Source organism: Ammospiza caudacuta, chromosome 13, assembly GCF_027887145.1.
Source record: "Ammospiza caudacuta isolate bAmmCau1 chromosome 13, bAmmCau1.pri, whole genome shotgun sequence".
NCBI lineage: Eukaryota > Metazoa > Chordata > Aves > Passeriformes > Passerellidae > Ammospiza > Ammospiza caudacuta.
Genome location: NC_080605.1, coordinates 9,872,534 through 9,900,134, shown reverse-complemented (window position 1 = coordinate 9,900,134; position 27,601 = coordinate 9,872,534). Strand labels below are relative to the sequence as shown.

Sequence of the window (27,601 nt, the reverse complement as noted above, 5' to 3'; positions counted from 1 at the left end):
ACTAGGTGGGTATCTCAAAGATTGGACCAAGCTTTCAACATGGATTAGTCACCAACCTTATGAATTTATGCAGACTTTGGAAATGAAAACAAGCAACTCATAACATGAGCTAGCTCACTCACTTGCTGCCTCTTTTCAATCTTCAGTTTCATTCGGACCTGGATGCACTTTAAGGTGTATCTGTACAGATCCCATGAAGCAACCTGCATTTGGCGCTTGTGAAATGCACCCATCAAGTTGCCACAAAGGAAAATTACAGCATTGGCAAGGAGCTGCACGAGAAGAAAAATATTTACCTACTGCAGGGCAGTCACTGATACTTCACCAACACACATTAGTCCCATAAAACACAGTCAATCCCAGACCATGTCTCATTTCCTCTTACCCATCCCATAACAAATCATTGTTGCCATTAGCCAGGATGGACCTTGGCAGACATAATCTGACTTTCAGAGTCACAATAATGAAACAGAAAATGCTATGCTATCATTTAACATGTACAGGCTGTGTGGAGCCTGGCACACGCCTGCACACAGGAGCTGGGGTGCTCCTGTTAATGAGCACACCCTGGTGATGAGTGCTGGAGCCCTGAACTCCCAGGCTGCACTCCCAGCCCCTCTGACACCCCAGGGCAGCAGTGGCCCTTGTGATCCACCCTGTGGGCAGTGCCTGGTGAAGGTGGGTAGACCCACCTGAAGGAGCACAAGTTGGGAAGAGTGACTGTGACTAAGCTAGGCATGTTTTTAACAGCTTAGTTTAAAAATTAATTTAACAGCCCTGATTTTTCCACTTCGGTCAGAAAAACAAAAATTGCACTTTAGATTTAAAAATTTGCAATTTTACAAAAAGTCTAAGGGATTTTGGGCCCAAGCTCCAAATCCATAAACTTGAAACATCAATGGAACTTTTCTTAATAGAATAGTTATGCCAAAAGCAAAGAGTAGCTTGACTAGAGTATTTCATTATGTAACCAAGCTATTTCCTTACCTGAAATGGAATGTGTTCCTTATTTCCTTCAGATGTTACACTTACCACAGTTAAAACAACAATATGGGAGAGAGCAGAAACAACACTAATTATGACAGCACCTCTCATCCCAAAGGGTAGCATGGTATAAACTGTGAAGATTATGAATAGAAAGAATGGCACCTTTGGAAAGAAAAAGAAAAATAAGAAAGAATCACACATACATGTCATTAGGTAAATGCCAAAAATCACTACAGAAACAGAAGCAAAGCAGTGGGATTATTACTCAATTTAAGGCTGAACAATTAGAGAGATGTTTCAAAATACAGTTAAAACAGTAGTTCTAAGAGTTTTGAGGGATTAATGGCTATAGGTTCATAGACAAGATGAGTTAAGGTGACATATCACCTATAATTTTTTCACTTGTCCTTGCCCTTTATCCTGAACTTATCCTTTACAGCTGGAGATGCACTTTGGATGCACTTTGTACTCACAAATCAGGAACAGTGTGTTGCAAGGCTAGCAATACTCAATAGAATCAGATTTCTCACCTGTTGGAAGATATTTTTCTAATTTTAACATCATCCAGTCACATGTGTATATTTGCTTCCTGTTTGATAAAAACCAAAAATCCAACCAATACTTCCTGGTCCTCCCACAAGAGAATAACCTTTATTACCACTAACCACATATTTAGCTGCACACCTTTTATAAAATGCACAACTGAACTTCTTCAGATCAGTGGGAAGGTTTGTAAAACTTAAATTCATATTTATAGACTTGTTACTATTGTCAGCTTATATACATAGGGAAACTAACAGCCCTGATCAGAGGAATATATTGCAGTATTCCTGGCTCAGCTCCATCTCATCACAGCAACTAAATTGTGCCACTCCAGACAAGAGCTTCCTTCGAGGAAGTCTCAAGGTCCAGTCTGCCCTTAAATATTTTCCCAGAATAGACTGTCTGATTATTGCTGTCCCAGTCAAACTAACAGGCAAATAAAAGTTCTGTCTATATCTTACTACTTTAACTGGAGTAAAAACATTTTTTTTCTGCCATATTTGCAACCCCCATCACACAACATTCTGAATGCTGTGTGATAGTTTTAGAAGCACAAGAAAAGGATGGACAAGCAAAAGCCATACCCCATTTAAACAGTAGATTTAATTAGTGATAAATTCATAACTTGAGGTGAAATTCTGAAATAAATCTATTCATTTGAATAAATCTATTCATTCAGAGTAGGGCGTCCTTATATTTTAGACTTAAAATCAAAATGAATGAGTTATTACCACACGATAGCATCACATTGGCTTGCAGCACTGAAAGCAGCAAAACCAAATCATGCTTTGTTACATATTTGCATTTATAGTTAGGATCAATACATTTGGGGGTGGGGGGTGGTTCCTAAGGTAATAGCCATTTCTTTAAGTTACAAAATACTGAACAGCATCTCTAAACATACAGTGCTGGATCCAGGCCATAATACAAATCAGATTTGGGTTGTTTAACTGATAATTTATATCCTTCATTATTCAAATATAGAAGGGAAGGGGCAGAGTTCATAAAACAAGATAAAAATTAATTAAAACTCTTCTGCTTGCATTATGAGATCTTAGGAGGAGTTTCCTACAAATTATGATATTTTTGGCTTCATGAAATCACCCATCTTCTGATCAGAGATAGCAAGCAATGAAATTTAGCCACACCCAACAATGCCAGGATGTGTCATTAATCCTTATTGTTCACTTCACCTCTCACACTGACTTAAAAACCTGCTCCCTAGGGCACACCCAGCTCTGGAGTCCTTTATACATTTCTTGAACACTTCTCTGACCCAAATAAATTAACAAAGCAAGTATTTTTAACAAAAAAAAAAAAAAAAAAAATCAGAGATGAATTCATAGTAATTAAGATTTAGTAAAAAACCTAAATAAAAACCCAATTTAATTAGAAAAATCCAATTCATCACTAAAGATGCAATTCCCTCATAGGTTTATGCAATTATCCAATTTTTTCACTGAAATGTATTTTCACTATAATCCAGAATACCAACTAAAATTACTGCAACAAATCAGTGAAGCCAGTTTTTAGAAGTTAACCTAAATCTCAGAAGAGTTATTGCACAGTTACAACATCCTGAAAGACTGAAGCACAGAAAAACATCCACAGCTGACCGCCAGCCCCACGTGAGTACCCGAACGAGCAGAGCGTACCCACCTGCTCCCACAGCTGGTAGTCACTCCCTGTTTCAAAGAGGGAAACATATCCCACGGTGAGGAAGCAGAGCCAGGCCACGAGGCCGAAGAGCGCCAGGCAGCGGCGGAGCAGGGACTCCATGCACAGCAGCAGGTACGTGAGCGCAAACACGGCCAGCGCCGCGCACACCGCCACCAGGAACGGCAGGTGGGAGCCAGCCTCCTGCAAGGGAAACAAGGGTTACAGCTGCCACAAATGTCCTCTTCAGAACAAGGAATAATGCAAATGTCCCCTTCAGAACAAGGAAAATCTATACTGCCCTGGAAACAGCTTGGACACCTTTGAAATAAGTTAATCTGCATTTTTAAGTAGACTAGCTGTGACAGCATGAACACCTTCTGATATTCACATATACAGAGCTAATATAATAAATACTATTATAGACAGTCAGGAAGGCAAGGTTGGAATGAGCTTCCTGCAAAAGCAAAACAAAGGGTTACAGCGGCTACAAATGTCCCCTTCAGAACAATGAAAGATGCATCTATACTGCCCTGGAAAGAGCTTGGACACCTTTGAAATAAGTTGACCTGCATTTTTAAGTAGACTAGCTGTGGCAGCATGAACACCTTCTGATATTCACACATATATAATAAATACTATTATAGACACTCATTCTACCCTGTCCCTCTTCTTCTAAGTTCTTCTAAGCCTTCTGGTGTTTACATTTTTGTAATGGAGTTTCTCACGCACTTTTCAAGTAAATAATGATTGTTTTGCTTTCCTTTCTGGAGGAGGAGAAAATTGACGGACTGTTGGCTTGACCAGTGTAGTAGAGAGGCAGCAATTTCATCCCCCAATCCATGGTCACTTTTGAAAGTCAATAAATATTGGAGTTTGGAAATAAACTGCCCTCTTCTTGCTTTGGACATCTCAGCTTGTGCATGTCGTTCATTTCATGTCCTACTGTGACACTACCCCAGTTCCACTGCTGTTGTTTTTCAAACTAGCTTAAAAGGCAAACCCCAAACCACTGATTTCTAACTACACTGCATCTATAATGCAGATGTACCCAAAGAAATGGATTTAGAGTTCAAGCTTGGCTAAAGAGGAATGTAACAGAGCTCTAAGTTTTATAGAAGATAAATTGTTAAAAATGTTGTTGCTACTTTTCTTCCCTTCCTAAGAAATAAAAGGCAAAAGGGATACAAATGCAATTGGTAAGATTTGATTTGCTGCTAAGCAGAGACTTGAAGACCCTTTATCATGAAGCTGTTTGGAAAGCAGAGTTAAAAGGCAATGAAGCATTATAACAACTACTTTACTACCTTTTTACAACATTACCTTTAAATTAACTCCTCTTCTTACCAGCTGTCAGCTGGGCTTGTACAACACCAAAATTTCTTTACAAAAAATCAAATTACACTACGTAACAAAATCTTTAAGCTGCATCTTTTCTATGCCTATAGGATCATCGCTCTTTGCTAACTAAATATTGATTCCACTGATTACCTATTGTACTGGGAGGTTCCTATTGTGCTTTTATTAATTAAAAAAAAAAAAGAAAAATATTTTAAAAAAAAGGAAATGAACATCTGCAAATCTTTTAAGAAAAAACCACCTCAGGAATAATCTGATGAAAAACCAACAAGTCATCATAATATGAGAAATGCAGGACATTTTAGCTTCTGTTCTTGCTCCTTCCTTAGCCCTTTTAATACTTGCTATCATAGCTAGCATTCAATACAGATCAGATGTATAGAATACAATACAATACATATGTACATACATACAATACAGATGTATAGAATAGAAAAACAATCCTTATAGTAATTGTGCAGGTGCCTGACAATCTCTCTCTCTTCCCACTGTTTCAAAATCATACACAGTAATACATGCACGGTTCCTTGATATCTTTCAGCACTGCAACTTTGATACCATGAGGCTCAAAATATTATACAGCCAAAAAGATTCAGTGTGCTGTCAGAGTGACTCCTTATCCTCTCTGCAAACACAGAACACACACAAAATTTACTCACAGCAGTAACAAAGAAGATGATGATCAGAGTAGTCCAGAAGAGGATGGCGATGAAGAGCAGCAGCAGCAGGAGGGGATGCTGCTGGCTGGTGTAGCGGTACTTCTCATAGAGCGGGTCTGAGATCCTGCCCTCATCGCCCTCGTTGAAGAAGTATTTCCCTTTAGCTGGCATCTTCTCCCAGGCTGGCTGCTATTTCTGCTGTTTCTCTCAGTTCCCAGTGCACACAGTGACACAGCTGAAGCCACTGCTTCAAAGAGAAGTTTTGTCCTTTGGCTGCTGCCTCTGTGATCTTCAGGCACACCGAGTAACCCACGTTCTCTGGTTTTACATCTCATGAGCAGCAGCTTCAGATTCCCAACGCAATCAAAGGCAAGAATTAGCCTCCCCAAAACCACAGGCAATTCCTCATCAGCACCAAGCATGAAGCTCCAGATCAACTTGCATTGATGCAGCCAGGTGTTTCTGGCATGAGGCTTTTAAAATTATTACTTTGCAAGTCTCAAACTCCTTTCCATAAGCTTGAGTCTCACTTCCTGGGATGAACCCTGCAGAGAGACAGGATTAGTAAATTTATAGTTAATCATACACAATGTTCCCCAGGGGGGAGGGAATAAAAACAGTTTATTCCTTAAACTTTCCACCCGCATGCTGTGACCAGTGAGCAAGAGCAGCGTGCTGTGGTGGGTGGGAGCCCAGGAGCCTCGTGCGTGGGCAGCACTCACCAAGGGCTGCTCTGCTCACCCTGCTCTGGCAGCTCAAACATTTCCATGTACAAGTGTGCCACAGGGGGCTTTTCCTTCTGAGCCAATGACACAGCTCCTGTGAGCGTGCTGGGGAACTGAATGCTCACAGCTCTTTGGAAGTTGTGTGCATCTATGTGTGTGTGTATGTCACTTTCAGTCACAATACACTTGGCATTCTTTCTCAAAACATGCATCTTAAAAATTAAGAAATCCTCTTTTATTAATTTCAGACTTTAATTAGGGCATAGAAAAATGAGAAAAGAATACAGCTGTCCAAGCCAAAATTCATTAAACTTTTTTTTTAAAGATATTAAGTATCTAGATCTGTAAATTTCATTCCACTTTAAGTGATACTGTTCCCAAAGCAATACACGTGTTCTGCTAACAATGAACATTAGGGAATAAACTGTATTGTTAATTTCTAATGACCAGTGTTTTTCAAATAGCTTCATTAATATAGTTCATTCAACGCCAAGAGCCATAAAAAAGAAGCACAGGGATGTGATGGAGGGAAGCATGAAAAACAGGATTTTCTAAGTCTTATTAAAACTTGATAACAGGACCACAGCTTCTTTGCCACTTGACTGCTGTCACCATGGTGCCCAAGGCCACTGCTCCAGGGAGAAACAACACACTAAACCTCACTTTTTTTTCCTCAGAAAAGTCAAATCCCAGCCAGTTACTTTCAAAAACAAAATGCTTAACTGCACACACACATTCAGGCTGCTTTCACACTAAAAGCAGGAAAAAGTTTCAGAAACCATAGTGGGCAATTCTGCCTCTGGTAAATAGAGCCAAACATTAACATCCTATCCAATTATTAACAATCAAGCAGGCAAAACCAGATATATCAACAGTGAGAGTGGATCAAAAAAAAAGTGTACTTTTGCAAAATAAGAAACTAGAACTTCTTTCCAGAGCATCCCCCAAACTTGGATTAATGACAAAAATCCCCCATATTGCATCACTCTTATTCAGTAATACCCAGAATAAACTGACAGTTATATTAACATATTTATATGTATATATGTATAATAAGCAAATAAAATTGAATCTTTCCCATTTATAGTTAATGGTATCCCTAATATCTCACCTGTATTGGTTATTACTGAGCTTTTCATCATAATTAAAATCCTCCCATTTTTCACTTTAAAAGATTCTTTTGGTACTCACACCATTTTCATGTGCATAATAATGCTCTTGAAAAGAAGTGTGAATCTCAGAAAGTGTCCCACTGACACTTAAAGGAGATGAAGAAGAAATTGAAACATTTGCATCATGTTTTACTGCATTTTCCAAGTCAAAGGTAACTGCACTATTACTTCACTTGGGTGTAAGCCAGTTTTTCCTGAAGAAGAAACTCTCAGAAGGTGTGCACAGGGGCAAGTATTCCAATCTGAATTTGTCTTTCAGTAACAAAGACAACACACTCCAGACAGTGGGAAGGTTTGGCCTCTGATGCAGCAGTGAGGCAGACAGCTCACGAAACATCCTGAGGAATTCCTTTACCACGGGGCTGGGGGTGCAGGCACTCTGCCTGATGTAAACAACTGCATGAAAGAGATGACAGGCTTGCTGTCCCAGTTCCTTCTAAAAGTGTATTTCAAATCAAAAACAATGAAGATCTTCTTTAATATACTTGCAGAAATATGATTTTTATGGTAATTTTTATGATAAATATGTATTTTGAGAGGGAACGTCATTTTTCCAATTAGCAGAATCCATTTTCAAAAAATAACTAATAATTGCTAAGCAGCAATACATTCACAATTATGTAGAACAAATTATCCTGTCTTGGGCTACTTTAATATTAAGTCCAGGAAAAATTACTTCACAGCTTGCTTTCTGTAACTTCTCCTGACTATGTCAATGAAAAAACAGTACCAAGAACTACATCTATTCTACAGGATTATACTGTGTGGCTGTGGCTCAGTTATCTGATGCTCAAAAAATGAAAAATGGGTGCAGTGTCAGCTTGGCACTCTTTCTGCATGTTATTGAAGAGTTTTACAGGACAGTAGATTGAAGAGACATGTCTTTTCAATAGCCTAGGCCATTTTAATTAAAAAGAGATTGATATCTCATTGATTTGTTTCTTCCTGGCTGATCTTTGTAGATATGCATTGCAAGTAATTATGAATGACCCCTGGGTCATACAATTTTCTTCTCAGAACTCTACCAGGCAAAGAAACTCCCCAAGAGTACTTTATTGATTTACCAAGAACCCATAATGCAGCACATAAATGCTACTTCGAGGTGAATCATTCCATCCAAATTACTTTCAATTTGCATCCCATGTCCCACTGCCACTACCACCTCCCTTTTTAAAAGTCCCCACTTTTTGTGTCTTTCCTCCTTTGAATTTTTTCCATCAACCTTCTGGAAATGTAGAAGGCAGAATTGAGAGAGAGAAAAAGATTCTATCATGGGTGGTATCACACACTGGGAAAAAGATCAACTCACCATGCTTCTGTTTATACATTTAAGGATCATGTGAGCACTGTGCACCACAACATCACTTTTACTCTTTTTGGTCATTGTTCCTGGAAGTTTTGCTGTTTTGACACACCAGGAGAGGTGTAACCCTGAAACACCAACAGTCCACAAAAACCAAAGAACACTCCCAGAAGCACCAGTGGCAAACACACTGAGCCAAATAGGGACTGGATCTGGGTTGTTGCCATAAAGCCACAGAGCTCTGATCAGCAGCTTATCAAGAAAAAGTCTCATTTCTTTAGAAGCCTTCAGTGTGTTTGGATGAAAAAGAGAAGGAATTGTCACCCAGGTCAGGATCTATAAGAAGCAGCCTGGCACTGTGGGTTAGAAACTGCACTGAGAGCCTCTGGTAGCAGCCACCAAACACACCAATATGACTCAGTCACATCTGTGTGAGCTCCATAGCCATTTGCCAGCCAATTAACGTGAAGAATTTTTCCCCAGTGAATATGTAAGAACACTGGACACGTGAGAGGTATAAAAAAAAACTGGACAACAGAATACCTTCCAGAAAATGAACCAAAACACCTATTACCTTCCAAATCTACTGTGTTTCAGTGGGAACAAGGATGTGCTCACATTGAGCACCAGAACCTCTTCTAGGTAAGTGCTGGGCAAGACCTGACAAAACACAGCCACCTTTCACCTGCACACAAAAAAGACAACATTTCTATCTCCCACAAATCTAGGTATTGTCCTATGCTTTCCTCCCCTTAGATGGGAACTTTCAAGCACTGCTAAACTCTCCAGTCCCTGACACAAAAATACAAAAAGCAATTATTATTTCATTAGCCTACCAGGCTTGGGCTGAGGCTCTTTTACTCTCCCAGGCTAGTTAAAACTGTCCACCAGGCTTTTTGTCAATCCACCCATTTTCTGAAGACCTGGCTGGAGACACACACCTTTTCTGAAGGCTCAACAGCTGCAGAATAGCTGTGGCCTGTACAGAGCCTGTAGAGCCCAAGTGTTGTAAAGAAACACACACCAGCCCAAGGGTGTGGATGCATGGGGTAATTTCAGCCCCTTCCTCCCCAGAGATTGTCTGCATGGAGCAGTGTGAGGGCAGCTGGTGCAGGGAAAAAGGGGAGAGCATCCAAGACATGGAGAGAGCAGAGCACAAAGTCACATCCCACATCCCATCTCTGGAGCTCTGGCACAAAGAGCAGCCTCCCCTCACACTGCATGGTGGAGCAACAGAAAGAATGTCAGAAGTCAGACTGATAACAAAGAACAGCTCTTGGGATGGCTTCTTTCAATCTCTGCACCCTCCTGCCACCCTCTCACTCACACACCAGGATGGACAGACAGCCAGCGATCACATCCTATTCCCTCTCTCAGGAGAATTATTCACAGCAGCTCCTGACCAAGTTAAAGCCTTTCCAAACATAATCCAAGTATGTTGGAGCTCTGTTTTTAATTTCAAAGCTCCTGATATATTCACAAGTGAACTCACAGTAACCATCTGGATAACTTATTTTTTCTCTTAGCTGTTCATTTGCCCAGAGCTCAAGACCTGATCACCCAGAGATGCCTGGTTACCAAAGAGCACTGTCTGAAATATTAAAACAAGCTCTAATAGCAAGAACCAAATGAATCTATGCAAATTGTCTTATTCCTCTCAAAAACTTCTGTATAAAAGAAAGCAGAAACACTTTTTTCATCTTTAACTGATACAGAACCAGACAAACAGTACAGTTTTGATTTCCATTCCGTCTTTTGTTTCACACAAATAACAACAATGTTTCTGAAATTACTTTAGCAATTTCCATGACAAGAATGATTGCTGACTGTAATTACCCATTAGCAGATCCTAAAAGGGAATCAGGAATCTATAAACATGCAATAGAATAATTGAAGGAGATTAGTGGATGAATTATGAATCTCAGGCAAAAATAATCTCAGTCTAGTGGACTCCATGACTAGTTCAGTCTAGGAAATGAAATTCAGCAATACAAACACACACCACAGGAAATACCATTCATGTTAAAGACAACACTTCTTCCTTTTAGACTTTGCTTTCAAACACTACCGTGCAGCCACTTCAGCTTCTTCTACCCATGCAAAAGTATTGAGTGGAGAGCAGGTGTGCTTTCAATGATCTGTCTGCTAGCAGTGAGTTTCTTTACAAAGGTGAACCTTTTAAAACATATTTTGAAGTTTTCATGTGAAATGTCACCTTCCTTATCTACATTTAATTGTTGAAGGCCGCCTTCTGCAATACAGAAAAAAAAATCTTACTTACATTCATCTTCTATTTTCTCAAAAAGTGAGCATACCCACTTCAACACATCAGCACTCAGAACTATATTTACATTAAAACACTAAATCAATACAAAATTAGTCTGTCATTTTTAAAAAATTGACACATCAGAGTAATCAGTGACACTACATCACTTAGGGTTTGCCCTTGAACGTTGAAAGCCACAGCAATGATAGTGCTGAATGAGCTGCAAAGAAAGCATGGAAACTGAACTTTTAAATTCACATTCTTATTTCAGTCAATTGCTTCTTCTCATAATGTTTGTTCTCCAGGGCTATTTCAAGTAGGAATAAGTAACAAGTTGTTTAATTTGGAAAGAGTTTTTTAGTCTCCTGTACAAGTGGAAGATGTGAAATAACAGAGGCTGTGGTTTCATAAGCACCACCAGCCAGCCCTGGCCAGGCAGAGGAGGAGGAGGAGGAGGAGGAGGAGGAGCAGGTCTCACCCAGCCAGAGCCCCCATCCTGCACCAAGCTCCTGCTGCTGAGCTCTCTGCAGAGCCCACTCACCAAACACAGCATGGAGAGCCAGTTTTGGCAGGTCACTTCCCTCTAGGGAGAGGGAGTGCAGCAGGTAGCAGAGGCACAGATGAGCTCCACAGCTGGCCCTGGGTTTGGAAAGGAAGAGCAAACCACAAGTAGGAAAGCAAGCACAGCACTGAGCTCTTAAACTGACTCATCACTTCTCACAGGTCCACAGCCTAAGGAAAGAACATTAAGAATACCACTGCTAAAGCTGGGGGCAGGGGGAGGGTGCTTGTTGCTCATTTTTAAATACCACTGTTATTACAGGATGTGCTTTGAAGAAAAAGATTACAGTCACAGAAAGAAATCTCTGTGCTACTGATCCAGGTAGGACAGAAAATGGTGACAGAATATGGTTCAGAAAACCTTTTGGTAATTTATGAGCTCACAAACCAAGTCAGTAGAACACAAAGAAGAGTCCATATAATCAGACTGCTGCAACTGAACTACACAGGAGAGTTTACTACTGTTCTAAGGAACTTTTTATTGAGAAAACACATAATGGTTCAACCAACAAATCTATTAAGCCTTATAATTAAGTGCTGGGTCTGGCTCAGCAGGGTGGGGGAGGAAGCAGCCCTTTTATAATACTGGTTTTCATAAGCAGTAAACTCCAGGGTGTAAAAAGAGACATCACACCAGAAGGGAATTGAGCTGTGCTTTGCATCTTTCAAAACCAAGGTGTGTGATTATTTCTTGACTTCCCGACCCCCTGTCACATCTTACAGATAGACTTTTTGACTTCAGCTGATCTAAACTTGAACTTACCACTGCAAAAGTCAATATTCCCCTTACACTTTCAGTTTTCATATCTATTTAAAATTCATGTCTTTGAACACAGTGTCCTCAGAAGCCAGAATAGCTTTTCACTGAGTAATTTCAGTTTAGTTATATCAAAAGCAGTGTGCTTGTGCCATTACTGAAAGTACTAAAACCTCTAATATTGAGCTATATAAACTGCAGAAAAAAATCCCTAAAACACAGACCATTAAGCTTCAACATCATGCAGAAAAATATTTTCAGCTAAGACAGGAACAGGGACAGAGTCTCTGTGTGTCTAAGCCCCAGTAAGTTCTACAAGAATATCCCTGATTTTCACAGAAAGTAAAACTCCTGATTTCAGAGGATCTATTTTTTTAAGGGGAAAAAAAAGGCATCACAATAGGTAATACTGAGCCTTTACTGAAATCAGCAATAAAACAAAAATTCAAGAAAGGTGTGCTTGAATAGCCTTTTTTCTTTTTCAGGCATTATCTCATTTAGGTTACAGAATTATAACAAATAGCAAACAAAAAGCTCAGGCTGACAAGATTTCTAAGCTCAATATAGTTAATTACAACTAGAATGAATTCTCTGTCACCTGTTTGGCAAAATTATGAATATGCTTCAGATAATCTATTTCAGTAAAGCAGTCAAGAAGCAGAGATGTGGCAGAGTCAGACTACCAGGTTGTAACTGGAATCTTCTATCACTAGATACAAGATATGTGCAAAAAGAAAAAATTACAAAATATTTTAAAAAATCACTGTGAACAAGAGTGTAATGGGCATAACACATTGCTCTTTTTTTTTTTTTTTCTGTCCCACAAAGTTATTTGAGGGGAATATAGAGTTCAGTACAGAAACCCAGTGCTATTTACCCATGTCTAGGGTAAATAGTGTATTTGCACAGAGCAGGTACAATCACAATATGGCAGGGACAGGGCAGGAAAAAGATAACATCTGCCCTGAGTAAGATAAGAAATCACTTCCCATTGCAGCCAGGTCCATCTACAACCAGTAAAACAGAGAAGGAGGCTCCTCACTCTCCTACCTACAATATTCCCACCCCACTGAAGTGAACAGAAACACAAACTGGCATCTGAAATTCAAACAATGCATTGATATCAACAATAACTTCAGTTTCCTTGATTTTTTTTTTTTGTCCCAGTCTCTAATTTTTACAGAGCCAAGTATTTTTCTTAAATGTTTTTGCCAAACATGGTTGTTTCTAGTTGAATTTCTGCTCACTCACCTCTTCCCCAACAACCTCACCTCTCCCAGGCCGAGAGATGGACACAGAAAGAATGTGACTGTGCCTCAGTACCTGGAGCAGGGCACTGCAGGGTGGTACTGCAGCACAAATATTTTTGTTAATGTATACAATGTCCTTTGCTAAAGCAAAGCCTTCATACAATTTAAGGAAGAAGGGGGAAGGTAAGGAGACAGATTAAATCCAATCCCCTTTTATTTAATGGCTAATACTTCAATACTAAGTCCTATCAAATACCTGTTTTAAAAATCTTATTTCTCTATACTATTCAGTACAGGGAAATTTTAATGTTCCCCAAACTAACCATGCAACATTTGTTACACCACCACATCCGTACTTCACAGCCAAACAAACTAAAAGTAACACTTGCAATAAGGAAGTTCCCTCCCTGGGAGGTTAAATACTAAAAACACCACCAAAGAGAAACACAATTCTGATGGAAGCATCATTTCTGGAATCATAGCCAACCTGAGGACACAAAGCTGTCAAACACCCACAATTCTTTTTAAAAAAACTGTTCCAAAATGCAGTACCTGGTTTTGGAAAGGTCCTTTGTGGAGTCATTCTGAAATAAAACAATAATAAAGGACTGAAAACCTCAGAAATCTTCTACTTGATAGCAACACACTAAAAAAATGCTAGTAGCTGTATACATATTTTTCATTGACCCAGACAAAGGGTCACAGGAACCAAACATTCACAAGGGCCTGGTCAGGTGCTTTGGATCACAAAGAGGAAGCCATGGGAAGCAGTGAGAGCTTTCCAGTGACAGCCAACATGCTTCATGGAATTTTGTTTCCACACTAAGTTTTGATTGTCTACTAAGATACTAAAATGTCTGAACACAGATCTAATCACTATCACTCTTCTTGTTTCATCTTATCTTTCATCTTGCCATTTCCAAAGATTGTTTGACAGCCAGCCCTGCCAAACCATCCCCAATGCCAAGAGGCCACTTGCACTATGCAAAGCACTGACTCACCAGGGGAAATGGGGATATCTCACCTGGCACAGCTAAAACAAAGCAGGCATTTGCAAATTAAATTCTCCTGAAGCAGCTTTATCCTTTGGATTTGCTGATACTAAAGCCAGTTAATGAGTATTAAAGCAGAACTAGTAAATTCCAGACCTGAAATAATACCACAGACATGGCAAATCTTCAGGATGTGGCAGAAGTCACTTCCCAAAAGAGCCTGCAGCTGGTGCCTCACAGCTCCAGGAGGTTTACAGGAGATCCTTCCAAACTGAGGCATCTCTAACACTGAGTGAAAGCTGCCCTGCTCAGTGCCCAGCCAGCCCCAGGGCTGGGAGCTCACCCACCCCAGCAGCACTGGGAAAGCATTTCCACCTGCACTGCAGTACTGAGCTGTGCACAGCACACCATCCTCTTTCATTTACTGGGACCACTGATAAGAAACACATGCTTGTTGTTTGCTTACCATTACAGGACACAGGATTCATTGGCAAAATCCATATTTCTCCACTCCATCATGGTCTGTTCCATCATTTTCAAATTCCTACAGAAGAGTGAGTGCAGCCCACTCAGGTTAAATTCTTGACACTAAATCTTTTGATGTACCACACGTGGGAGCCTGCAACAAGACAGGGAATCTTTACTCCAAAGGCCACTGTAGGCATTAATAATGCTTTATTTCTTCCCTTCATAGTTAAAGGAAGAAAAATCTATCTCCATCACACATTTTATGAAGCTTTACTCAGACAATCAGTAGAAGAAAAAGTATTTAACTGTATTGTGACATGAATACAACCTGATTGAAACAATCACAGCTGGAAATGTCTGAGGAGAAGGGTCAAGAGTGATGAGAGGCACTGTCTTTATGCTAACTGATTCCAACATTTTTTTTTAGCAAGGCCTGCATGACAGCAAAGGGAACTCCGCTAAAAATAGGATAAGAATGTTTTACTAACTTTCACAGCATCACAGATAATGAAAGTTCTACTTTTCCAGTAAGTTTTGTTGCACATAAGACCAAATAGCAGCAATTAAAAAAAAAAAAAAACACTCCTTGAAGGATAACTTAAATTAAAAACTATATAACTCAAAACAATTTAAAATATTGCAGATCAGCAAATATGACAATATGGCAGGAAAGCAGCTGGAAAAAAAAACCCAAAAGCACACCAGCAAAACATTCCTTCCCCAGACCTTGTAACTCTGGATAAAGACTTGTCTAGTGCTAGTGTGGAAATGAAGAGATTCTGACAAATTTGCTTGTCTTGGAGTACCAAAGGGCAGAAGTGCATATTCCTAGGATGCTGTGAGCAGAAAATTGTGTCTCCAGTCAGGCAGATGACAAAGACATGGTTAGGTATCATCCTTGAAGCCAGTGCGCCAGGTATCTGGTAGAGGAATTCATATCACACATAACAGCTCCTGGCTTTGTCTCACTCTTCCTGCTTTATCCTCTTCATACACATTCTGGGAACTGAGGAGCCTGATTCAAGTTAAATAGCTGTGCTGGGAAGAGAAAGTATCAGCATCAACTTCACTGCTCATCCCAAAGCTCTGCCCCTGGGGACCCACTCTGGAAAACAGAAGGCAAAGGAAACTGCCAAATAATCAGCACAAAATTAGAGTGGATGCAAAGTATTGTTACACAAAAAGAACTGAAGTAAATCTACTGTCATTTTCTGTTAATTTTTGCTAAAATATACAAACTACTTGAACCACCACTCAAAACAGGCACTCCACTCTGTCACAGTGGGTTAAATGTCCAGCCCATACCTAAGTCCTGGGACAGCTGTGGCCATTTCCATTAGATTTTGGCCAGGAGTTAGCTGTACCTAGCCAAGCCCTACACGCATCAGCATTCATAAAAGTTGGGTGAAAGATGGAAAAGATTGTTATGTAAAAGGTCAAAACCCTGACAAAGGCTTTTGGGAGCCTTGGAGAGAGATGAGACGAAAAGCCACAAGAGATCTCAGAGAACTCATCTGAAAAGGCAGATATGAATCTGCTGTGTCTGTGCATGCATAACAGCAGATAGAAATTAAACTTTGTTAAACCTGTTACATGTACAATTTGGAATGCCCAAATAAGCTGCTGCTTTACTTTCACTGTGTCACGTATCCAGCACTAAGGATGAGTCTCTGATAATCACAAGAGATACCCTGTGTTCCTTTGAAATGGACCTGTGTCATCTGGAGAGCAGCACATGGGGAGGATGCTGAACAGTTAGAGCACCCCAGAAATATCAGAATGCTTTAGAAAAGGAAACTATGACAGTTTTTAAAAATCACTCCATCCTTACGAAGGTGCTTAGTTGTAATTCATACTTATAACACACCTTAGAGAATTACTATGTGTTTGGAGAATTAATGTAATGACTATAGCAAGCTGACAAAGTTTCACTGACTTTGACTTTTTTTTTTTAATTTTTTAAATCTATGTCTAAAAGCATTATTTTGTCCAGAGCCCTCAATAAACAGTTATATGCAAGATTCCTTTCAGTTACAGAGGGATGAAGAATACCACTTCCCTAGAAGTGTCCTCAGGATCGGATCCTGGGGATATTCCTGTCCTACACAGACATTATAAACAAACATAATGCACAGGAGAAATACTTCACATCAAAATGTAAAGAGAAGAGAGTTTAAAAAGAAAAAGGTTCTCTCTGTGTTTGTAACTGAAGTTCCTCAGAGGCACAGACCAGTCTGCTGATAAGCAGCAAGTTTCCGGCAGTAAAGTGATACACAAAGTACTTGGAGCCAATTTTTGATCTGCAAGACAGACAAGTCTCTCTGCATTCAGCACTCACCACAGGCACCTATTTCTGTAGCAACAGCTTGTGGGGCACTTTCATTTTGACTGAAGAACATTTAACCAGTTACATTATGAGCCCTGCACCTTGCTGCTACAGCAGCAGTTGCCTTTCACACCTACCAAATTGTTCTTTGTGTGGCATTGAGTTGCTGGATCAATGCTGCACCTGCAGCACAGATTTGCTTTACTGTGTTTTGGTGGTTTGGGGGTTTTTGGTTTTTTTTTAACTATCTGAACTTTATCAAGCTAAAACTGGTCAAAAGTGGAAAAAAACCCCAAAACTTTACAGTATTAAAAAAGGTAACTTAGTTACTTTGTAACACCCCTATTACTTTCCAGATGTTTCCTTTGTTTGAAGTTTGGAGTATTAGAATACAGAGAAGTACACAACTACAGTCGTGTATGTAACAAATACAGTCCTTGATTAATGTTAGGGAGACTTAAATCAACCAAAGGAGACAGAAAATGTACCAAAATAATAATGCAACATCAACTATTCACCATCAGATTAAATGACATAATGAGGTTTTTTTAAGTGCCAACAATTGAGAAATTACAATCCAGGAAGTAACCATTCAAACCTAAGAAAAAGCAATATTTTTCAATGAAAATGTAATTGAACTACACAACTCATCCATCCCAAGTTTATCTTTAGATGCTGAGGAAGGAAAAAACAAATTTTCATTAATATTATGCCCCAACAAAATACAAACTACTAATGGCCATAAGCCATAGCCTAAAGATCCAACCTGCAGGTAGTTTATTAAAGACAGCCATGATTCACAGAGCTTGCACTGTGCACAGAGCCCCAAGGAAAAAGCCAGCAGTTACACACAAGGAAAGTGCTCAACCAAAACCCATGTATGAAGCACGACAGGAGCAGGTCTGGGAAGAGGAGCCAGAGTTGGTCAATTCCTCCCTGGTACATCAGGGAGCTCCTGTAGAAGCACAAATCACCCATTTAATTAGTGTCAGCCATTCAAAATTACTTCTAACTCTCACTGAAGTTGTTCAGCACAATTTAAGAGCAGGCCTGAGAGTCAACTATTGCCAAAAGCACAAGAACATTATTTCAATAACCACATCCTGTAGTTAAAACACAGTAAATTCCAGAGCTATTTTTCTCCCTTGTAACCCCATATTTCCATCTTGTGAAAATACAAATTCTCAAAACCTTCTGAAGCCCTTAGTCTCTGTGTGAGAAGGACAGCTAATGTATTTAAAGGAAAGAATTCAAATTCATTTCTTCCCTCCCTCCTATGGATTTGCTCCTGGCAGACTCCAAGTGTGTGGTACCCCCTTTCTTCTCTCCTGAAGGAACTGACTTAATACCAATATCCAACCACAAGATGTGCAAACAAAATAAATGAATACTCACAAGACATTTTAGGAATATTTCCAAGGAATAGTTCCAAGCTTATAAGATGCAGATAATTTTGGACTATAAAAAGTTATTATAGCAAACATCTTTGCTGGCACTTAAATATTTGCTGGACTTTATTCTCATGCTTCCAGAAACATATAATTCCTGGAGGAGAATGTCTGTTCAGCTGTGGCAGGAAGCACAATGCTGGGCTTTAATATCACATAAAATAATAATTAAGTTATTGTGTAATAGCATTATATTTTCAAAAATAAATATATAATTAGATAAGAATGCATAATGTTAAGGATAGCAGAATGCCCATGCTTCAGCTCCCACTGTCAGACATGGTGGTTACAGAAACAACACAGCAACCAGAGCTGTAAATTCACTTCCAGAAACTCAGGGGATCCCTTAACACCAGCTTTTCAGCAGCAAATGTAATCAGCCCCTCTGAGCAATGGTGTGACAGAAGAGGGGCTGGAATCATGAGGTTCCTTTCATCCCTGTCATGTGGCTGAAACCCCAGCACTGTTTCTGAGGTGCAGCTGTAGCTGACACTGCCTTATTGCCCAGGTACAGCTGGGTACCTGCCCGAGCAGGTGACCCTGACCCACAGGTGGAACAGGAGGTGTCTGGGATGTGCTCTGCTGCAAACAGCTTCACACCTATTCATAAATCACCATCCTCCCTACACAGGGTTTAGGTTAGTTTAATGAACAGAAACAGGAAGTTTTACTGTTCATTTTAAAGAAATAAAATTATCACAGATCCTGGCTCTGGCTCCACAACTGGGGTGTCTACAGTAATATTTGCTCAACAAGTTTCTCCTCCTCACCACTTATTCCTATCTTGTTGCCACACCATTCTTTCAGTATGTGCATGTCACTGTTTCTAGGACTACAGATCAACACAAAAATATTCATTTGTCTCTCCTAGGTTTTGTTCCTTTATGCCCAAGAGGCAGACAGGGTCAGTGATGGTGCACAGCAGCTTGGAGTGCAGCTCAGCCAGCACAGCTGAGAGCAGATGGCTGCAGAGCAGAGGCAGAACAACGAGGTGACAGCAGGAATGTGCTCCTCAGCCTAAGTCAGAGGGAGGAACTGTGCTCCCACATGTGCCCCAAGATGAGGAACAACCCAGAGAGATGCTAGGCAAGAGCCAGGAACAGAAGAGATCAGCTCCTCAGGAGAAAACAGACCTCTCAATGCCTTTGGCACCAAGCAAGTAGTCAGGGTGGTCTGAAATTCTCTATTTTAACACATGACAAAAGCCATTAACAGTTCAGTTATGCACAGTCTGTGATCTGCAGGAAATATTCAAGACTGTAAAAAACAGGGACAGATAAATATATGCAAGCAGGGAAGACTCACTGCCATCAGATTGGCTCACCCCACCTCTGAAAGCTGAATGAGGAGATCCAAGATGCATTCCCAGAGTGGGGAGGAGAGCTGTAATTGCACCATTTTTCTAGATGAGCAGTGTCAACAGCTCGGGCTCTGAGTGAGTGCTGAGCCCATCAATGCCCTGTGGAGGTCCCTGGGGCACGGTGCTGTTGGAAGTGATGACTTTCACAACAGGCTGCTGAGCAGGATCCAGACACAAATACGCTTAGGAGAGAAAGAGGAGCTGCTACTTTATTTTTCTGCAAGAGCAAGAACACACTGCCAGCACTTTGGGCAACTTCCAGCAGCCAAATTACTGTTAATGTCCAGAACACTTTCCACTTTTGTCTGGGAGCTTCCAGGATGAGTAAATAAGACCTCATGTACTCTTATTTCTATCAACATTTCACAGAATGAAAAAGTCAGAAATAAATCAGACTTGCTAGAATCACCCTGTGAGCACCACTCACATCTTTTGACTGCCAGGTTTATGCTTCCACCAGTAAACACACTTCAAGTCTGCTACCTAAAAATGCAGTCATTTCACACAGAGAAAAAAAAAAAAAGATGCTCTTCCCTTCCAACTTACAATTTTTGCATGGCAAGAAATACACCAAAAGGAAAAGCTTAGCTCACTCTTTTAGACAGAAGCAAGTTAAGCACACAAACAGAAAAAATATCAATCATTTGTGACCAATTTGTAGCTTCTAATATGCTTTTTATCTTGCACACCTTCTAGAGGCTAATCTCCAAACCAAGTATTTTTTGCATTTGATTACCAGCCTCAAAAGACATGAGTTCACAGTGAGAAAGAAAAAGCCAAACATTTACATTTTTAGAGTGTTTCTGATGTAACACAATCTGCAAACATTTACAAACCAAACCCCACACACTAACACTTCATTTATTTTTGTTGGTTATAAATTAATTTCAACAAATGAAGCAGAAACCACTAACATACAATATAATGCACAATATGACAAACCCCATATTCATATTTATCACTGAGTCAGCCCACTTCATCCAGAAATTAACATCCAAGTGTTTCAGGGTAGGGAAAATCATAAGCTGTATGTAACCCTTCAGTGACCTCACCTGTGCATGAAACAGGCAAATCTACATTTCTAGGCACTCTGTGTATTACACACTGACATAAAAATGCTGTAACATTCATTTAAATCATAAAACAATGGTTTACACCCAACCTTCTAGTACTTGATTACCATGCTAAGCCTAAGCATACAGACCTAAAACAAGGAAGAGAAGGAATAAAATGTAAGTGAAAGTGTCTGGTAGGTATTTTTGTTTAAATCCACTCTTTAAAAAGACTGTTAGCAGTTACTCTGTTCAGGTACACACACATTGGACTATACCAATAATTTCATCAGTGCCTAATTGCTTAATATACCTAGAAGCATATATAAGCACAAAGAAACCCCAGATGATAAAATAAGTTGACATTAATAAGCAAACAGTCAAAACTTAGGTCTCAAAACACCAATTGCTCCACAGCATTTTTACAAAAAGACACTCAAAGTGTCTTTTGAAATAAAACACTGAAAGTGTTCAGTGACAACCATAGAAAAAGGCTTTCTATATCTTTGACACAAGCTCCCAGCTTTAGGTGGAGTTCAAAAAAATGTGTGTGGGGGAAACAGCAGATCTGCAAGAAATGTGCAGAAGTTCAAGTGACGTTCAAAGAAAACCAGTGGGGTACGAGAAAAAAGTGTCCCATTAGGAATCACACTGTACACTGTCATCTGCAGACGTCAAGCACAAATTCAGAAAGCATTAAGACAAGTTTTATATTTAGACACTAGCTAGTGTCTAAATATGATGAACATGGAAACCAACACTCGCTGAACTCTCCACCCACACCACTGACTAATGAAATCCTGATTTCCTAGAGCGGATGACAAACAAAAGAAGTAAAAGTAAAATCAAAGCTGCACATTAAACAAACTACATATGAGAGAGATTTTACATGTACTATGAATACTAGAGGTCCACTTCACCAACATCATGGCTGGAAACAAATCCGTACCATGAACATAAAGCAAGGACTCAAATCAGCCACAATAAACAAAGCTTAAGATTTTGTAAAAAGATATATTCATAGCAGCAAATATACTAAGTAATACATCAATTTTTCTGAGTGGTGTTAGATTTTATCAATTTCCTTTAACGTTTCCTCCTTGGCTGAGATGAATGTGGACGTTAGCACAAACTGTAGCTCCCAGGGGAGGCTGACAGGGCCATGCATGAGTGACATCCCCAGAGCCAAACCAGTACCAGAGGGGCTCCCCCCTGCAGCCACAGAGCAGCTCTTGGCTCCTGCTCTGAGCCCTTGAGTGATTCTCCCAGTTTGCCCTGGTTTTATGACCCTGCAGAAAGGATCAGGAGGAGGTCAGTCTGAGGAACGGGGATGATTCAGTCAATGACGCAGCAACGAACTCAGACTGAGGGTCAAGAAACCCCAAAGAAGAAAAGGCAGATTCTCATTCTGGCAGCAGTCAAACAAAAGAATAGCCAGGAAGTTCATCAATAAAGGCAGATTTTTGTGTCAGTACTCTGTCTCTGAGCAGGCAGTATGTCTAGTTCTAGCCTGAAATTAATCTCTTGCACAAGCACGCTACAGTACAAACCCTAGGTAACTGCATCAATACCAAACCCTGTGGCACAGTCCAGAAACAGAGCATATAATGTTGACAATATATTTCTTCAATTAGTATGCTTGGAAATTATTGGGAAATATATGTAAAAAACTCAAGGTCCTGAGAAATTCTTGAAAAGTTTGCTGACTTCTCCATTAAGACAGGAAGGCAATTATAAGAATGTTTAAGCCCACTGACACAGCATTAGTGTTTTATCAGAATGTTAGTAGACTTTTTTAGTGAACCCTAAATCACAAGATTGTGCTTTAAGCAAAGATTTTAGCATTTAACTGCAGAGGAGAACTTGCCTTAGGTCAAAGGTGATAAAAATTCATAAGACAAGGGAGAAATCAGCATAGAGTTCTGAAAGCCTTTTTTCTTTCTGTAAACAATTCATAACCAAAAGCTATGTTTGGCAAGGAAGGTGCAGTGACCCCTCAGGTTGCCATCATGTTATTAAAAACTGAGTTCCATGCTGTTAGCTATATAGCAACACAGAAAGGAAAAAATAATTAATGAATAGTTTATAGCAATACAAGAAATCACCCCAAGCAGGTTAGAACTAGAGAAAACTACATCTTGAGATCATTCTGACTCAAGTTTTACTTCCAATAAAAAGGTGCACAGTACAGTTTGCATGCTAAAAAAGATCTGTCCAAATGACTTTTCCAAAGGCTACCATGGCAAAGAAAACTGCCTACCTAGTTACACAAACTAATTATCAGCAGATCAATTAATACATGAGGATCAACAGTATATAAAATTTCCCATAGTAACTGCCAATATACAAACTCACAGCCTCCTGTAAAGAAAAGCAGAATAACTGTCTCACATTTACTTAATGTTGGATAACAGTATACACAGGGAATAATTAAGGCATTTTAATTTGCCCCCTGACAACATTTTGTGCAGCCATTTTTAGGTTATTGTCTAAAAATGAGTGTGGCCATAATTACCATGTTGTTCTCCTGCTGTAAGAACATACACTTATGTTAGAAGATATCTGGGCAGCCTGTGTGCACTGCTGAGGGAGGTGAGGAAGCTCTGCTCTGTAATCACAAATTCCTTGTGGCTGTCACATATCTGCAGTTTGTCCAGATATTACTAAAGCTCTTTAAGAAGTTAACAGCCCTTCACGTGACAGGGGACACAGGGAAGGCTGGCTATGGCACTGCTCTGAGGCAGGAGCAGCACTCAGCCTCCTGTGCTGAATAAGACACCAACAAAGATCATCCACAATCCCCTGGCTGTTCCCTAGCTCAACAGGTGGGTGGTGCATTTAGAAACCAGTTTTTCAGGTCTGAACTCAAATTGTATGGTAACCATGCAACAGACCACCCGAGGGTCTGTGAGTGGCCAGAGGGTCACACAGCAGCACAGGGAACTGGAATCAAAGGCTGCTTGAGACTTCTCACAGAGCAAAGAAAAGCCTGTGCTGGGCTGTCAAGTACAGGAACAGGGATATGGGAACTCTGGGAAGCATTGACCAAATCCTAAACACTTCAAAGAGGGAAGATTGAGCAAACAGCATGCTGTATGGTTTGTTTTGCACTGACAGCAGTCACTAGCATCACCCAGAAAACTTCTCTAAAAATTCCCCCCACTACTAACTCTATGTCTTTGTGACTGTCAGCTATCTCATGCCTCCAAGAGTTAAGTATTTCTAGCTCATGGGACTCCAGAAAAGTTTGTTTACTTCAAAAAGACAGAGTCAGAACTGATTTTAATATCCACAGCATTTGTTCCCAAGGCCCAGGCTCAGTGAGTGAGTGCAGAGAGGCAGCACCCAGAATCCTGCGGTGCTTAAAGCACTTGCACATGGAGTGGACACAAATACAGCTGGCTGGTGTCTTGCAAAGAAGGCACAAATCAGGGTGATAGCATCACTAAGCTGCATACAAAAAGAGAACTTATTAAAATTCAACCACAAGGCTGGAAAGAGTGGTGGAGTTGTTCCCCACTCAGAACTGGCACACTTCCCCTGCCCACTGCCAGGCCTCTGCTCTGACACAGTTCAGGTTACAGCAATTTAAAAGTATTTCTGGATAACCCGATTACCAATGTGTTAGGCAGCTGCTTCAGAAGTGCTTTTAAAATACACCAGCTTTGAGAAGACACTTGCTGCCTTCTCCCTTCTGGTCTCTCCAGAGTTCCCACCCATCAAGGGCACTCACCCAAGCCTGACTCTGGGTCAGGGAAAGCTCTTCCCAAGTCCACTGCAGTACCATTATGCAACAATAATACCACAATACTAGGTCTCCTCCTCCTGCAACCCATCCCATTTCTGTGAGGGCAGTGCACAGTTAAAGAAACCCTTCCTTCTCCCCCCAGTCTCACTTTTTTCATGTCGTGAATACCCATTTCTAATGAGAACATTTTTCTAGCATGTAAAAACTGCAACAACTGATTCATGGCTTTCTAATTCCCAGAGTTCCCACACTTCGTACAACCAACACTCCTCAGACTTAACAGCAAGCAGTAAGTTTGGTTGTTCAGGGTTTTTTTTGGCTACTGCTTCTTTAAAAATTGGCTGTTTGTAAATGCACAAGCCCAAAGAATGATGCCTGGGATACTGATACACAGAATACAATGGAACTGCCATTCAGAAAGATAAAAAGAAACAAGCACAATATTTTGGATTCTGTGGCCTTCAGAACTGATGCTTTAGTTTTCTTTATTTATACCAATAGATGTTTATGTGTCTTTACACATATGCATTTTTATTGGCAGCAGAGAGCTGCAGGAAAAGCCTAACCACAAATAATCCAGTTTAAAATAAGTAGAGGAGAATCTATTTCCAAGTAGAGCTGCCTGCACAAAAGCAGGACAGAAATTAATTCAACATGTAAAACAAGTGTTTCATGCTACTCTGATAAACCAGTTTAGCTACAACTACATCCAAATTCCCTGTGTAAACATGCTTGACAAATGGTTATGGAATACAGAATTAATATAAGAAAAGAGCAACTCTTATTTCTTGCTTAAATTTGCCCAAAATTTTGAAAAGCAAAACTTTCCCCTTTGTACTCTCAATATACTATTCATTAATTGCAATTTAATCTCTTTTATCTAAAAAGATAGTTAAATAATTGGTCTGCACCTGACCAGAAGCAATTAACACCCACATGCAGCTCTGCTCAGACTGACAGCCTGTGTCACTGAATCGTGTTCTACAGCTCCACCAGTGAGCTCTGAACATGCAAGCAATCAACACATCAGCTCGCTGGGGAAAATAAAACAGCCTGTGTGGAATTTTGCCTTTTGTGGCACTGTAAAAACTGCATCAAACTGCTCTTACCAAGTCACTACACTGGGGTTTCCTATTTCTTTGAAAGCTAATCATGGTGTTTGTACTGCTTTCAAATCAAGCTCTCACTTTCTCAGAGCATCTCCAAGCTTTGAGTACCTTCCAATGTGAATTTTGTGTTATCTAATGTGCCACAACACTGCACAGTCCCAAGCAAACCACAATATCCATCAGCTCAATTGCTGCTGTAGCACTGCAAAGCATCTTCTACCTTATTTTAAAAGTGCAGCATCCTGAGGGAGGAGGGGGCTTGCAATTGTTACAATTAACAATCTAAAAATAATAAGTAAAAACTACTACTTTCAAAACAGGATACTCCTCAGGAACTTGACAAAAAAAAAAGATGATTTTTTTAAAGTACTACAGTGAAATATTTTTATGCTCATTTCCTGCTGTACAAGTAAAACAGAGGAACAGAGCTCACTCTTAAGGAATACTGAAATTGGGATAACAATTCAGCTGGCAATACCTTCAAGCAAAACAGAGTCCAGATCACTTTTCCAGCATGTTTCAGAAGTATAACTTACTACTTGCATAACCAGGAGCCCAATTATACAGCACAGCCACTGCTGACGAGGAGGGAATTGTCCCTGTCTGACTCTCTAGAAGTTCAACGATATGTTCTGGCCACTTCCTCTGCCTGGTTGTTCTGTTCCTACAGAGGAAAAAAAAAATCATACTTAAAAAATGCTTATCCTATGAAAAAACCTGCATTTTGTCCATTTAGCTTCATGAATCATCCCTGCAGCAGGTCAGATGAGCACCAGGGCTGACTCCAGGGTGGGCTGGAAGCACAGGGGCAGGAAGTGAAGAGAGCTGCTGGCTTTTAGTGACAGCTACTCCTTGAGCCAGCTTAGCTGCACCCTAAAAATCACAGCCTTCAGTGTGCTTACTTCTGTGTTCATAGTTAAAGTCATATATTTCTAGGAAAAACCCCCACTTTTTAAACCCAATCATCAGTCACTGTAACATAAAAAGTGAGCAGAAAGGGATTTATAGTTCCCAGGATGTTCCCAAAAGAGGTTGTTCCCTCCTGTATATACATAAGACCTTACTGGAAAAAAAAAAAAAAAAAAAAAAAAAAAAAAAAAAAAAAAAAAAAAAGAAAAATCATTAACAAGGTGGATACTTCATATGAGAGCAAAACTGGGCCCAAAACCCCCAAAACTCAATCTGCTCACAAGACTACAAAGTGACTGGTAGTTACGTCAAATCTAGAGGAAGATAAATATTAACCTCAAAACCCAGTTCCTGATTAAAATGTATTAGTATTGCCAACATATATTTAACACATTTTCTGTTACCTTAGTTTATTGCAACAAACACGTTTCTCACAAATATAGAAACGTTTGTTTCCTTGGCATTGACATACCTGTCACCTTCACAGCTGGAACTGCCATCAAAGGAGGAGCAGCAGGTCAGGCAAAGAGTGTCAGGAAGTGAGAAAGTTCTGTCAGCAGCACCCCAACTTCCTTTCAAATGAGAAAATTGAAACCAAAATTCTCTTCTGCTACTACAACTTATTTTTTTTATTTATTCCCCTATGGGCTCAGTAGCAACAACAGGGAAAAAAAGAAAGACACACAGAAAAGCTCCAGCACAAAGTTCATCCTCTCTCAACTTGACCCAATCTGGGTTTTTCCCTACAGCCTGACTAAGCCTGAGCTTGTTTGAGCAAGCAGGTCCTGCCTGAAATACCACAGCAGATGGGCTCAGGTTGACCTGAGCCAGGTGCTAAGAATATCTGCCATTTAAGTGATCAAGGCTTTATCACCATTTCCATTAATTTCAGCTGAGTTTAAATAAACCCCAGTGAGCTCAGTCTGTCCCAATCCACCTTTGTGAGATCCT

The 27,601-nt window shown here is 40.0% G+C and overlaps 1 protein-coding gene across 1 annotated transcript in view; it reads right to left on the bottom strand.

The window, feature by feature from the left end:
* The window catches only part of ADCY7 (adenylate cyclase 7), a 52,980-nt gene extending 25,637 nt beyond the window's left edge, over positions 1–27,343 (bottom strand). Inside the window, exons 1-8 of the mRNA XM_058813291.1 lie at positions 27,123–27,343; positions 26,220–26,405; positions 14,697–14,849; positions 13,791–13,822; positions 5,205–5,749; positions 3,190–3,390; positions 988–1,149; positions 123–272 (exon numbers count right to left, since the gene is read on the bottom strand). Of these exons, the coding sequence (XP_058669274.1) occupies positions 123–272; positions 988–1,149; positions 3,190–3,390; positions 5,205–5,375 (684 nt within the window). The 5' untranslated portion in view covers positions 5,376–5,749; positions 13,791–13,822; positions 14,697–14,849; positions 26,220–26,405; positions 27,123–27,343. The remainder of the gene's footprint in view (positions 1–122; positions 273–987; positions 1,150–3,189; positions 3,391–5,204; positions 5,750–13,790; positions 13,823–14,696; positions 14,850–26,219; positions 26,406–27,122) is intronic.
* Between the last annotated feature and the right edge of the window lie 258 nt (positions 27,344–27,601).